Source organism: Elephas maximus, chromosome 14 (genome assembly GCF_024166365.1).
Source record: "Elephas maximus indicus isolate mEleMax1 chromosome 14, mEleMax1 primary haplotype, whole genome shotgun sequence".
In the NCBI taxonomy this organism is placed as follows: Eukaryota; Metazoa; Chordata; class Mammalia; order Proboscidea; family Elephantidae; genus Elephas; species Elephas maximus.
Window position 1 is genome coordinate 31,031,868 of NC_064832.1, and position 14,808 is coordinate 31,046,675.

A 14,808-nucleotide genomic window follows, 5' to 3' on the forward strand; every position below is an offset into this window, starting at 1 on the left:
GATTTGGGGAGCTACCCAAAGTCGATAGGCCGCTTTTCTTGGGTTCACTTTTTCTTTATACAGTGCTGTTTCGTGGATTGGGCTGCTGTGCATCAGAAGTAGGTGATCAATTCTATGATAGGGCCCTTGTCATTTCAAGGCTCAGTGCGTGCATCTAAAGCACCGTGAGAACTTCAGGAAATACAGATGTCCCGACCCCACCCCTCAGAAGGCGCCCGGGAATGGGCTTTTTAAAACGGCGTCTCAGGTTATTCCAGTGTGCAGTCATGACTGGTAACCACGGCAGGCCGTCTCCTTGCACTGCTCTAGTCGAAAGGATTAACACTCTGTTTGGCCCAATGCATACATTCCGTAATTAGCTCCTGGATGACTGAGGATCAGAGAAGTTAAGATCACACGGGTGGCAGCGCTGTCGTCTTTCTATTACACTTCGCTAGGAGGTGTTCAAGTTGCTTTCTGTGCCCAGGTCGGATACTGAGGCTGCGGTGCCCAGTTACAAAGGTCAAAGTTTATTCTGAGCCAGCCAAGCCCAGTTTCGCGGCCCGGGGACAACGCCGGCCTTTGCCCCGGAGTCCGGCAGCGACCCAATTAACCAAAGGCCCCGCCCCGGATGGGATGGGCCAGGGGCGGGGCGCGCGTCGGGAGCTGCAGGGCCGCCGGCCGTCCCGCATCTCTGCGCATGCGTGCGGTGCGGAGGGGACGGGGTAGGACGCAGAAATGGCGGCCTGCGTCTTCTACAGCCGGCGGTGGGCTGTCGCCGCCCTTAGGAGCCCTGGGCCCCGGACGGCGCTGCGGGCAGCCGCCCAGGTATTGCGGCCCAGCCCGCTCCCTCCTTGAGAGTCGGCAGAAGAAAGGGCTAAGTGGGAGAGCTGGTGCTTGTGGGCGAGGTGTGAGGGGACCCGAGCCCCTGTTCGCGGTCACTTCTCTTGCGGTGACATTTCCCGGGTGCCCAGCCGGGCCTGCGGCCGACTTGCCCTGAGTCCTGGCCACCAGAAACGGGCGGGCCCGTGTTTGCGCCGCTCCTCCGCGCTCCCCGTCCGCCGGCAGCCCCTGCGATCCGCCCGCGGCTCCCCGCTCAGTTTCCGAGCGGGCGGCGGGGAGCCGGGTGCGGTCTAGGGGAGCTTTGGGGCCGGGGCAGTCTCTGCCGCCATTCCCGCGTCGTGGTCCTTCTTTGGGGGGGGAAATGCCCTTCACGTGTACGTTGGTGTCTCGGGAACTGTCATAGCTGAAAGTGTGTTGAGGGACCAGCAGTGCTTGCTGACTGACTTGCTTTTTCTCGGGCCAGGCAGGGAAATTGTTCCCCCCCCCTCCGAATAATCGTGAACTGCTCTGTTTTTTAAGAATGGTAATATGATGCTTTCCGGCGTACTAAGTGGGGAAATAAGAAAATAATCTTTCGGACCGACCGTGGGAGAATAACCACAGGTTTTGCTTTTTTGTTGTTGCTCAGCGCTTTACGGTAATCCCGTTTAGATTTTTCAGCAACACGCTAAGGGAGTCAATAACATTCTCATCATTGATGAAGAGACGGTGGCTCAGAGACCGAGTAATTTGGGCTAGGTCACGAAAGGTCAAACCTGAGGTTTAATTCCGGAACCATCTGGCTCCAGTGCCGGTGTCTGCACTACAACTTCTTCAGTAACGTACAAATTGGCCTGTTCTTCCCAACGTTGGCACCAAGAAACTTGTGGAAGGGCATCAGAAGTAAATCCCAGAGTTTTAGGTTATGTTCTGAAGCAGCTTCCCCGACGTGCCATTTATGAATTGATTCAGACCTTTTTTTCCTTGTTTTCAGCCTAGATGTAATGAGTTTGCTTCTAATATGACAAGAATTTTTTGTTTTTGTTTTTTTGCCTTGAACTTCCTTCTTATGAGTTTTAAAGTGTGCCTCCTTTTCAAAAGGGAGGGTTTGGTGAGCAGATCGGTTTTCATCAAAATCTTTATTCCTTTGGAGACGGTTAAAATCCTTTGTTTTTCTATCCGGAAATGCTTAATGTATTGAATTTGCCTTTATAAAAGCTTCTCTCCCATTAAGTAACACAGCTTTAGAGTTTGGAAGCACTTTCCAACCTCTATGGCGCCCTTTTGGCGCAGTGGTTAAGAGCTCTGCTACTAACCAAAAGGTCAGCAGTTCGAATCCACCAGTTGCTCCTTGGGAACCCTATGGACCAGTTACTACTCTGCCCTATAGGGTCGCTGTTGTTGTTAGGTGCCGTCCAGTCGGTTCTGACTCATAGCGACCCTATGCAGAACAGAACGAAACACTGCCGGGTCCTGCACCATCCTTACAATCGTTGTTATGCTTGAGCTCATTGTTGCAGCCCCTGTGTCAATCCACCTCGTTGAGGGTCTTCCTCTTTTCTGCTGACCCTGTACTCTGCCAAGCATGATGTCCTTCTCCAGGGACTAATCCTTCCTGACAACATGTCCAAAGTCTGTAAGACGCAGTCTCGTCATCCTTGCCTCTAAAGAGCATTCTGAACACACTTCTTCCAAGACAGATTTGTTTGTTCTTTTGGCAGTCCATGGTGTATTCAATATCCTTTGCCAGTACCACAATTCAAAGGCGTCAACTCTTCTTCGGTCTTCCTTATTCATTGTCCAGCTTTCACATGCATATGATGTGATTGAAAATACCATGGCTTGGGTCAAGCACGCCTTAGGGTTCAAGGTGACGTCTTTGCTCTTCAAAACTTTGAAGAGGTCCTTTGCAGCAGATTTACCCAATGCAATGTGTCTTTTGATTTCTTGACTGTTGCTTCCATGGCTGTTGATTGTGGATCCAAGTAAAATGAAATCCTCGACAACTTCAGTCTTTTCTCCATTTACAACGAGGTTGCTCATTGGTCCACTTGTGGGGATTTTTGTTTTCTTTATGTTGAGGTGTAATCCATACTGAAGGCTGTGGTCTTTAATCTTCATTAGTAAGTGCTTCAAGTCCTCCTCAGTTTCAGCAAGCAAGGTTGTGTCATCTGCATAACGCAGGTTGTTAATGAGTCTTCCTCCAATCCTGATGCCCCGTTCTTCACATAGTCCAGCTTCTGGGATTATTTGCACAGCATACAGATTAAATAGGTATGGTGAAAGAATACAACCCTGACGCACACCTTTCCTGACTTTAAACCAGTCAGTATCTGCTTGTTCTGTCTGAACAACTGGCTCTTGATCTTTGTAAAGGTTCCTCATGAGCCCAATTAAGTGTTCTGGAATTACCGTTCTTCGCATAGTTTGTTTTGATCCACACAGCCGAATGCCTTTGCATAGTCCATAAAACACAGGTAAACAGCTAAACATCCTTCTGGCATTCTCCGCTTTCAGCCAGGATCCATCTGACATCAGCAATGATATCCTTGGTCCCACATGCTCTTCTGAAACCGGCCTGAATTTCTGGCAGTTCGCTGTCAATATACTGCTGCAGCTGTATATTGATCTTCAGCAAAATTTTGCTTGCATGTGATATTAATGATATTCTATAATTTCCACATTTGGTTGGATCACCTTTCTTGGGAATAGGCATAAATATGAATCTCTTCCAGTCAGTTGGCCAGGAAGCTGTCTTCCATATTTCTTAGCATAGACAAGTGAGCACCTCTAGCGCTGCATCTGTTTGTTGAAACATCTCAACTGATATTCCATCAATTTCTGGAGGCTTGTTTTTCGCCAATGCCTTCAGAGCAGCTTGGACTTTTTTGTTCAGTACCGGGGGTTCCTGATCATATGCCACCTCTTGAAATGGTTGAACATCGACTAATTCTTTTTGGTATTATGGCTCTGTGTGTTCCTTCCATCTTCATTTGATGCTTCCTGTGTTGTTTAGTATTTTCCCCATAGAATCCTTCACTATTGGAACTCGAGGCTTGCATTTTTTCTTCAGTTCTTTCAGCTTGAGAATCGTCAAGCGTGTTCTCCCTTTTGGTTTTCCATCTCCAGACAGGAAAGAAAGAAACGACCAAGATGGATGTCCGAGGGGATTCTGAAACTTGCTCTTGAGCATCGAGCAGCTAAAGCAAAAGGAAGAACTGATGAAGTAAAAAAACTGAACAGAAGATTTCAAAGGGCCTCTCGAGAAGACAAAGTAAAGTATTATGATGACATGTGCAAAGAGCTGGAGATGGAAAATAGGGTTGCTATGAGTTGGAATCGACTTCTCCATCACGGGTTTGGAGTTTTCTGATTTCTTGCTTTTGTAGGTGAGGACACAGCAGAGTCTTAGGAAACTTCATGGTCACCAGTTGAGTTGAGCATATTCTTTTCAACATTTAGTTTAGCTCTTCGACCCTTTTTCAGTTTCTCTGTATCTTGGATCCTTGGTGGCAAATTGGTTAAGAGCTCAGGGTGCTAACCAAAAGGTGGGCAGTTCAAATCGACCACCAGTTCCTTGCAAACCCTAGGGGCAGTTCTACTCTGTCCTGTAGGGTTGCTGTGAGTCGAAATTGACTCCCCAGCGCACAACAACTTCCTCCAGTGTATCTTTGATGAAAATAGGTCCGGTTACAAGCAGATTGAATAAAGGGGTTGTTATTTTTTTCTTGTTGTGGATCATAATCCCAGTAGCTACATTTTTCTACTTTTGAATAAGTATTATTTAAAGTAGGTGATTGGTTGGTGGTGGTGTGGAGATTTAGCCAGCAATAGGTGGCCTTTGGGCAGTGGGAATCTTCGAAGTGATAATATCAAGAAAGATAAATATTTTAACTGCGGGAACCCTGTGATTGTTCAGAAGTCGGTATTACCAGCATAGTTCAAAGCTTTCAAGTTAAGACTTCTGGTGGTATAAGGAAAGGATTATCAGAATACTTCGGGTGTTAAAACGTCTCTAAATTGTCATCAAAGCTATGAGCAATACCTTCTGAGTCCAAAAAAAAAAAAAAAAGCCCTTCGCCATCGAGTTGGTTCTGACTCATAGTGACTTCTGAGTACTAATTCTTTATAAATACAAGTTTTGAAAGTAACCGTAAAAATCTTAGAATTTTGTGTCATGATTATTTACCCTCCACTTTTTTTGGTAAAAATTTCGAGCAGAATTGTTGGCAATAGCACACCTAACACCTGTATTGCCTTCGCCAAAGTTTGTTAACACGTTGCCACATTTACTTTATTTTTAAAAAGTTTTGTGTGTGTGTGCTAGTGCGTTCATGAACACGTGTGTGAGCGTGTGTGTATGTGTACAAAATTCACACACATTCATTTATTTTTGTGAAACCATTTGAGAGTAAGTTGCTGGTATTGTGACACTTTACACCAAGATATTTCATCCTGTGTCTCTGTACAACAAGGACATTCTCCTAAATAGTCACAAAACAATTATCATACTTAGGAAATTTAACGTCGATGTAATACTAATATCTAATATATAGGTTAGATTCACATTTTCCCAGTTGTCCTAAAACTATCCGTTAGAGCTGTTAGACTTTTTTTTTTTTAAGTATCCAAGATCAGGACTCTGGTATCTTTTCTGATTCATCCAGCTAAGCAGATGCCACCTAGTATGTGATTGTAAGATTGCTCTTATATGTATCTTAGTTGTTTATTTACATATCTATGAATTCTGTGGCCGGGACCAAGTCTGTCTAAATCTTTTTTTGCCCCCAGCACCTAGCACAGTGTCCGTCACATATGCACTCATAAAATATGTGAATAAGTATTTTTGCCAGACTTGTGCTAGATACTTCATACCTCACTTACTTATGATTTTGAGGTATAATTTATATACAATAAAGTGTACTCAAGTGGATACTTAGATTAATTTTCATATGTATTCACTGTGTGGCTACCATCCAGATCAAGATATAGAACATTTCAGCTCTCGGAAGGCTCCCTGTGCTTCTCCCTGTCAATACTTCTCCACAGGAGGTTACCACTAATTCTTACTTCTGTCACCATAGGCTAATTTTGACTATTTTGAAATACATAAAAAGGGATTCTATATTATGTACTCCTGTGTCTGGCTTCTTTTGCTCGATGTTACATTTTTGATTCATCTCTTGTGTGTTGCAGTAGTTCTTTTATTGTTCTGTTGTTAGCTGCTGTTGAGTTGAACCTCAACTCATGGTGACCCCTGTGCACAACAGAATGAAATGCAGCCCAGCTCTGAGCCATCCCACGATTGCTTGGGGATTGGACTGATGTGATCCAAATATTTTTCATTGGCTGATTTTCAGAAATAGATTGCTAGGCCTTTCTTCTCAGTCCATCTTAGTATGGGGGCTCTGCTGAAACCTGTTCAGCATCATAGCAGCATGCAAACCTCCACTGACAGGTGGTGCCTGCACTTGAGGTGCATTGGCAGGAATCAAGCACGAGTCGCGAGAATCAAACCCAGGTCTCCGGCATGGCTAGTGAGAATTCTACCGCCGAATGACCGATGCCCCTGGGTAGCGCACACAGTTAACTCACTTAGCTGCTAACCGAAAGCTTAGAGGCTCAAGTCCACCCAGAGGTGCCTTGGAAGAAAGGCCTGATGATCTGCTTCCGAAAGATCAGCCATTGAAAACCCTGTGGAGCACAGTTCTACTCTTACACACAGGAGGTCACCGTGAGTTGGAGTTGACTGCATGGCAACTGGTCCTGGGCTTTTATGTCTCTCTCCCATGCTCTGTCAACTCGTCATTTTATACAGGCTGCCAATGGGAAAGGGGCACGACTGGGCAAGGAGGCTCCAATGAATGGATTCAGCCGAATGCTGTCAGGAACAAACACCCCTTTGTGCCAGAAGCTGGCAAGCGCTCCACAGTGTCCACTACTGATGCAGGGGTTTTGAATCCAGTGTATGGAAGTGTGCTGGTAACAGACGATTCAGTTATCACATATTTTGTGCTAGGCAATTTGCTAGGTGCTGGAGGAACGATAGAAGGAAATTAGGGAGGCTTTTTGGTTTGGTGGAAAAGAGGGGATTGGTTTTGGCCCTGCTGAATTTGACATTGAGGTAGAAACGTCCCGTAGGCATTGGAGATACGGTAACCTGAACTCATTGCCATCGAGTTGATTCCAGCTCATTGCGACCATATGGGACAGGGTGGAACTGCTCCAAAAGGGTTTCCAAGGCATAATCTTAATGGAAGCATACTGCTGCAGCTTTCTCCTGCAGAGTGGCTGGTGGGCTGGAACTGCTGACCTTTCCGTTTGCAGCTGAGTGTTTAACCACTGCACCACCAGGGCTCCCGTGGAGATACGGTAGTAAAGCTCAAACGAAAGATAAGGACAAGAGATGATGAAAAAGTAGTTAAAAACTATGATAATAATATTTGATATTTAGCTATTAGCTTAGTCTTTAGTTTTATGTTGTAATTCAGGTACTCTGTTGTATTTTGATGATTCAGTATAACAGTTTTGTTATGGTTATGAAGACCCACATTGTTGTCGTTGTTAGGTGCCATCGAGTCGGTTCCGACTCAGAGCAACCCTGTGCACAACAGAACGAAACACTGCCTGGTCCTGCGCCATCCTTACAATCGTTTTTATGCTTGAGCTCATTGTTGCAGCCACTGTGTCAATCCACCTTGTTGAGGGGCTTCCTCTTTTCTGCTGATCCTGTACTCTGCCAAGCACGATGTCCTTCTCCAGGGACTGATCCCTCCTGGCCACATGTCCAAAGTATGTAAGATGCAGTATCGCCATCCTTGCTTCTAAGGAGCATCCTGGTTGTATTTCTTCCAAGACAGATTTGTTTGTTCTTTTTGCAGTCCATGGTATATTCAGTATTCTTTGCCAACACCACAATTCAAAGGCGTCAGTTCTTTTTCGGTCTTCCTTATTCATTGTCCAGCTTTCACATGCATTTGATGCGATTGAAAATACCATGGCTTGGGTCAGGCGCCCCTTAGTCTTCAAGGTGACATCTTTGCTCTTCACACTTTAAAGAGGTCCTTTGGAGCAGATTTACCCAATGTGGTGTGTCTTTTGATTTCTTGACTGCTGCTTCCATGGCTGTTGTTTGTGGATCCAAGTAAAATGAAATCCTCGACAACTTCAATCTTTTTTCAATTTATCATGAGGTTGCTCACTGGTCCAGTTGTGAGGATTTTTGTTTTCTTTATGTTGAGGTGCAATCCATACTGAAGGCCGTGGTCTTTGATCTTCATCGGTAGATGCTTCAAGTCCTCTTCACTTTCAGCAGGCAAGGTTGTATCATCTGCATAATGCAGGTTGTTAATGAGTCTTCCTCCAATCCTGATGTCCCGTTCTTCATATAGTCCAGCTTCTCGTATTATTTGCTTAGCATACAGATTGAATAGGTATGGTGAAAGAATACAACCCTGACGCATACCTTTCCTGACTTTAAACCAATCAGTGTCCCCTTGTTCTGTCCAGACAACTGGCTCTTGATCTATGTAAAGGTTCCTCATGAGCCCAATTAAGTGTTGTGGAATTCCCATTCTTCACAATGTTATCCATAATTTGTTATGATCCACACAGTCGAGTGCCTTTGCATAGTCAATAAAACACAGGTAAAGGTTTTTAAACATCCCTTTGGCATTCTCTGCTTTCAGCCAGGATCCATCGGACATCATCAATGATATCCCTGGTTCCACGTCCTCTTCTGAAACCGGCCTGAATTTCTGGCAGTTCGCTGTCAACATACTGCTACAGCTGTTTTTGAAGGATCTTCAGCAAAATTTTGCTTGCGTGTGATATTAATGATAATGTTCTATAATATCCACGTTTTGGTTGGATCACCTTTCTTGGGAATAGGCATAAATATGAATCTCTTCCAGTCAGTTGGTCAGGAAGCTGTCTTCCATATTTCTTGGCATAGACAACTGAGCACCTCCAGTGCTGCATCTGTTTGTTGAAACATCTCAATTGATATTCCATCAATTCCTGGAGGCTTGTTTTTCACCAATGCCTTCAGAGCAGCTTGGACTTTTTTGTTCAGTACCATGGGTTCCTGATCATATGCCACCTCTTGAAATGGTTGAACATCGACTAATTCTTTTTGGTATTATGACTCTGTGTGTTCCTTCCATCTTCTTTTGATGCTTCCTGCGTCGTTTATTTTCACCATAGAATCCTTCACTATTGCAACTCGAGGCTTGCATTTTTTCTCAGTTCTTTCAGCTTGAGAAACGCCGAGCGTGTTCTTCCCTTTTGGTTTTCCATCTCCAGCTCTTTGCACATGTCATTATAATACTTTGTCTTCTTGAGACGCCCTTTGAAATCTTCTGTTCAGTTCTTTTACTTCATCAATTCTTCCTTTTGCTTTGGCTGCTCGATGTTTGAGAGCAAGTTTCCGAGTCTCCTCTGACATCCATCTTGGTTTCTTCTTTCTTTCTTGTTTTTTCAGTGACCTCTTGCTTCATGGATGATGTCCTTGATGTCATTCCACAACTCGTCTTGTCTTCGGTCACTGGTGTTCAGTGTGCCAAATCTGATCTTCAGATGGTCTCTAAATTCAGGTGGGATATACTCAAAGTCATATTTTGGCTCTCGTGGACTTCCTCTGATTTTCTTCAGTTTTAGCTTGAACTTGCATAGGAGCAATTGATGGTCAGTTCCACAGTCGGCCCCTGGCCTTGTCCTGACTGATGGTATTGAGCTTTTCCATTGTCTCTTTCCACGGATGTAGTCAATGTTATTTCTGTGTGTTCCATCTGGTAAGGTCCATGTGTATAGTCCCCATTTATGTTGGTGAAAGAAGGTATTTGCAATGAAGAAGTTGTTGGTCTTGAAAAGTTCTATCATTCGATCTCCAGCATTGTTTCTATCACAGCAAAACGCAATTCACCACAGTACGACAAACTGACAGACACGTGGGGGAAGAGCCACATACAACCCACTGCCATCGAGTCGATTCTGACTCATAGCGACCTATAGGACAGAGTAGAACTTGCCCCATAGGTTTTCCAAGGAGCGCCTGGCAGATTCAAACTGCCATCCTCTTGGTTAGCAGCCGTAGCACTTAACCACTACGCCACCAGGATTTCCATTTGCTCTATTTAAACTAAGTTTTTTTTTTAAATCTTTAGGTGAAAGTTTACAGCTGAAGTTAGTTTCTCATACAGAAATGTATACACACACTGCTATGAAACCCTGGTTGCTAGCCTTACAATGTGGCTGCACATTCCTCTTTTCCACCCCGGATTTCCTGTGTCCATTTAACCAGCTTCTATCCCTTTCTGCCTTCTCACCTTGCCGCTGGATAGAAGCTGCCCATTTAGTCTTGTATATCTACTTGAATTAAGAATTACAGTCTTCATGAATATCATTTTATATCTTACAGCCCAGTCTATTTGTCTGAAGAGTTGGCTTTGGGAATGGCTCCTGTTCTGGGTTAACAGACAGTCCAGGGACCATATCTTCTGGGGATCATCTAGTCTCAGACCATTAAGTCTGGTCTTTTTACTACAATTTGAGTTGTGCACCCCACCTTTCTCCTGCTCTATCAGGGACTGTCTGTTGTCTTCCCTGTCAGGACAGTCATTGGTGGTAGCCGGGCACCATCTAGTTCTTCTGGTCTCAGGCTGATGGACTCTCTGGTTTATGTGGCCCTTTCTGTCTTTGGGGCTCATATTTTCCTTGTGTCTTTGGTGTTCTTCATTCTCCTTTGCTCCAGGTGGGTTGGAGCCAATCAGTGCATCTTAGGTGGCTACTTACTAGCTTTTAAGACCCCAGATGCCACTCACCAAAGTGGTATGCAGAACATCTCAGTAAACTTTGTTATGCCAGTTGACCTAGATGTCCCCTGAAACCATGGTCCCCAAATCTCTGCCCCTACTATACTGTGCCTCGAAGTGTTTGGTTGTGTTCAGGAAACTTCTTAGGTTTTGGTTTAGTGCAGTGGTGCTGACTTCCCCTGTATTGTGTATTATCCTTCCCTTTACCCAAGGTTTTTTTTTTATCTAGTTAGTGAACTCCTCCCTCCTACCCTCCCCACTCTTGTAACCATCCAAGAATGTTTTCTTTTGTGTTTAAACCTTTTCTTGAGTTCTTATAGTAGTGGTCTCATACAATATTTGTCCTTTTGTGGCTAATTTCACTCAGCATAATGCCTTCCAGATTCATCTGTGTTATGAGATGTTTCATGGATTCGTCATTTGTTCTGTATTGTTGTGTAGTATTTCATTGTGTATACGAACTATAATGGAAACCTGGTGACTCAACGCACTGGGGTTATGCACTATAATTTGTTTATCCATTCATCTGTTGATGGGCATCTAGGTTATTTCCATCTTTTTGGTATTGTGAACGGTGCTGCAGTAAACATGGGTGTGCATATGGCTATTCGTGTGACGGCTCTTATTTCTCCAGGATATATTCCAAGGAGTGGGATTGCTGGATCTTATGGTATTTCTATTTCTACCTTTTTAGGAAGCACGAAATCTATTTCCAAAGAGGTTGTACCATTTTACATTCTCACCAGCAGTGCGAAAGTGTTCCAGTCTCTCTACAACTTCTCCAACATTTATTATTTTGTGTTTTTTGGATTAACACTAGCCTTCTTGGGGTGAGATGGTATCTCATTGTAGTTTTGATTTGCATTTCTCTATTGGCTAATGATCTTCATCATTTCCTTATGTATCTGTTAGCCTTCTGCATGTCTTCTTTGGTAAAGTGCCCGTTCATAGCCTTTGCCCATTTTTTAATTGGGTTATTTGTCTTTTTGTTGTTGAGGCTTTGCAGTATCTTGTAGATTTTAAAGATTAGACCCTGATTGGATATGTCGTAGCCAAAATTTTTTTCCCAGTCTGTAGGTTGTCTTTTTACTCTTTTGGTAAAGTCTTTTGATGAGCATAATTATTTGCTTTTTAGGAGCTCCGCGTTATCTAGTTTCTCTTCTGGGGTTTGTGTATTGTAAGTTATGTTTTGTATTCTGTTTATGCCATGTTTTAGGGCTCCTAGCAGTGTCCCTATTTTTTTTTTCCATGATCTTTTTCGTTTTAGATTTTATGGTTAGGTCTTTGATCCATCTTGAGTTAGTTTTTGTGCGTGGTGTGAGGTATGGATTTTGTTTCATTTTTTTGCAGCTGGCTATCCAGTTCTCAATTCTATTCCATTGGTCTGTGTATCTGTTGTACCAGTACCAGGCTGTTTTGACTACTGTGGTGGTGTGATAAGGTTCTAAAAGCAGGTAGTGTGAGGTCTCCTACTTTTAAACAAAGTATTTTGAGAAGATGCTTTTAACAAGATTAACTGCCAAATCACTGTCATATAAACATGTCCTCAATTTCCCCAGGTTCTGGGAAGTTCTGGATTGTTTAACAACCTTGGGCTCCAAGTTCAGCAGCAGCAGCAAAGGAATCTTGCACTACATGAATACCTGAGCATGGAATTGTTGCAGGAAGCTGGTATCTCCATTCCCAAAGGACACGTGGCAAAGTCACCAGATGAAGCTTTTGCAATTGCAAAAAAATTAGGTACTAAATTAAGAAAAACTTTTGCTACCTTGACATGGAAACTTTGATAAGATATGAACTTTACTTTTCATTTAATGACAATTTTTAGCTTTTATTTTGTTTTTTTAAAAATAAGTTTTATTTACTAAAAAGAGTAGGTAGAACTTTGTGACTGTTGAAATTCTGAAATTGTTGTGAGACAGTGATTAGTTAAAAGTCATTTATATTGGCACTAGGAAGCCAAAGTCCGGTTTTTTGTTAAAGTATATAGTTACGGGAAAGAAAATTCTATTTACTACTTTGTAGGTGAAAATGATGGCGACTGTGGTGACTATTTAGGGAAATGACTAAGGGAAATCTTAGCTATTAAATGACAATGCTCAGCTACTAACCGAAAGGTCGGCGTTTCAAACATACCAGCAGTTCTGCGAGAGAAAGATGGGTCAGTCAGCTTCCGTAAAGATTTACAGCCTTGGAAACCCCATGGGGCAGTTCTACTCCATCCTGTAGGGTCACTTGAGTCGGAATAGACTCCATGGCAATGGATTCGGTTTGGTTTTTTATGATGCAAAAAATATGGGACCAAAAGGAATAGAAAAAATTTGAATTTTAGAATGTAAGCTCCACGAAAGCGGGTTTTCTTTGTCTTATTTTGTTCACTGATATATCCCAAAGTCCTAGAAGAGTGCCTGACATTTAAGTGGTTGACAAATAGTAATATTTTTTAAATGAATTAAGTAGTTGTCCATGTTTATTAGTAGATTCATTTATTGATAACAGATACTTTAATATCACGTTCATTTGCATTATATTAATAGCTTAATTTAAAAAATCAGTTCTTTAAGAAATATGCTTCAGTTCACATTTTTTAAGAATTTAGTAGAAGGTAGTACTGAGGTAATGTAATAGCTTAATTATACACTTCATTTTCTTTTAGCAGTATTTTAAATCCAATCAGTTTTTGCATAATTAATTAAATTAGCAGTTCATTTTTCTTTTATGCACATTTGATTAATATTTTAAATATACTTTAATGATAATTTTGTTTTTATTAGTTTTTCAAAAAAGATGAAGCAGTTTAAAAGATATTTAAATATTTTAAATTTTCATCTCAGTTTGTATTTGTTTCTAGAATGAGTTTTTCTTTCAAAAGTGAAGGCATGTACAAGTTCAGAAAATTGTTATGTATTATTATCTATGCTTTGGAATGAGATGACCATGATTTCCTTGACTAGAATGTGATTTTTTTCATTTGCAATTATTTTTCTGTTAATCAAGAAAAGCATTCTTCTTATTCAGAAGACAGTTTGTTTATCTAGGAAGTATATTCTTTGCAAAAAACACTGCAGAGTGTGGTTGTAGTATGGGAGTGGGATCAGAGACTAGTGAGGACCTTTAAACCTAGAGGAACAGAAATGCTACTTTTAAAAAGATTTGTTTAGTAATAACCGTGAAGATATTGGGAGTTCCTGGGTATTGCAGATAGTTCTTGTGGCTACTAACCAAAAAGTTGGAAGTTTGAGTCTACCCAGAGGTTCCTTGGAGGAGAGGCTGGGCAGTCTGCTTCCGGAAAAAAAAAAAAAAAACTCTATGGTGCACAGTTCTACTCTGACACACATGGAATTGCCATGAGTTGGAATCAACTTGATAGCAATTGGTTGGTCTGATATGAAGATTTTGAGTAGAATTTTATACTTTGCAGTGAGTCATAATGTCATAAGTTATTATGAAATTTAAGGTGTGCTGTGAGGTACCTTAGAAATATACGTGGTTTTATCCATCTAGCTATTTACATTGCTGATTTTTGGTTACCTCAGGGTGATTTAGGATTTTTGAGTTACTACAAAATTCAGAAAATACTAATTTCTATTTATTAAAAAGAACTCTTATCTAGGGGTATGTTCACCAACTGATATATTAGGGCATGAATGTGTTACAGGTGTAACAAACCACTGATACCCCTCAGCCCTGGGATAACAAGAGAGTCTGAGATAGCATGGAGCCTGGGGCCACTGAGCCCTACAGCTGGTTGACTCACCTCTGAAATAACCCTGAGTATTTTTCCCAGTATTCCATACAGAGTTAATCATTTTGTATGTGTGTTATGATGTGAAAAAGTTGGGAAGCACCATTCTGGAGGCAAATTTTACCTGTTATGAATATTTAAGGTTAGAAATGGAGGCATAGTTAGAAAAAAATAGATTTCTAATATTTTTAAAGACGTGTAAAACATATGAGAGCGCACAAAAAGTAGGTTGGTGAGCTTGATGATCACTGGGAAGATTCTGTAATGATTTATGAAAGAGATGGTTGGTAAGCACAGAGAAGTGAAGTAGTTACATTTTGAGGTCAGTTCTGAGAGCACATTACTATCTCTTTCTTATAGTACTTGATCAGGGAAATATGATTTCAGTAAGGAAATTGGTAGAATTTCTTGTAATTTTTGTAGAAACGTAGTGTGGATTCTAGTATAATT

At 42.1% G+C, this 14,808-nt stretch overlaps 1 protein-coding gene across 1 annotated transcript in view; it reads left to right on the forward strand.

The window, feature by feature from the left end:
• Window positions 1–663: 663 nt before the first annotated feature.
• SUCLA2 (succinate-CoA ligase ADP-forming subunit beta) overlaps window positions 664–14,808 on the forward strand; it is an 86,254-nt gene continuing 72,109 nt past the window's right edge. The window contains exons 1-2 of the mRNA XM_049853104.1: window positions 664–807; window positions 12,173–12,353. Coding sequence (XP_049709061.1) covers window positions 718–807; window positions 12,173–12,353 — 271 coding nt within the window. The 5' untranslated portion in view covers window positions 664–717. The remainder of the gene's footprint in view (window positions 808–12,172; window positions 12,354–14,808) is intronic.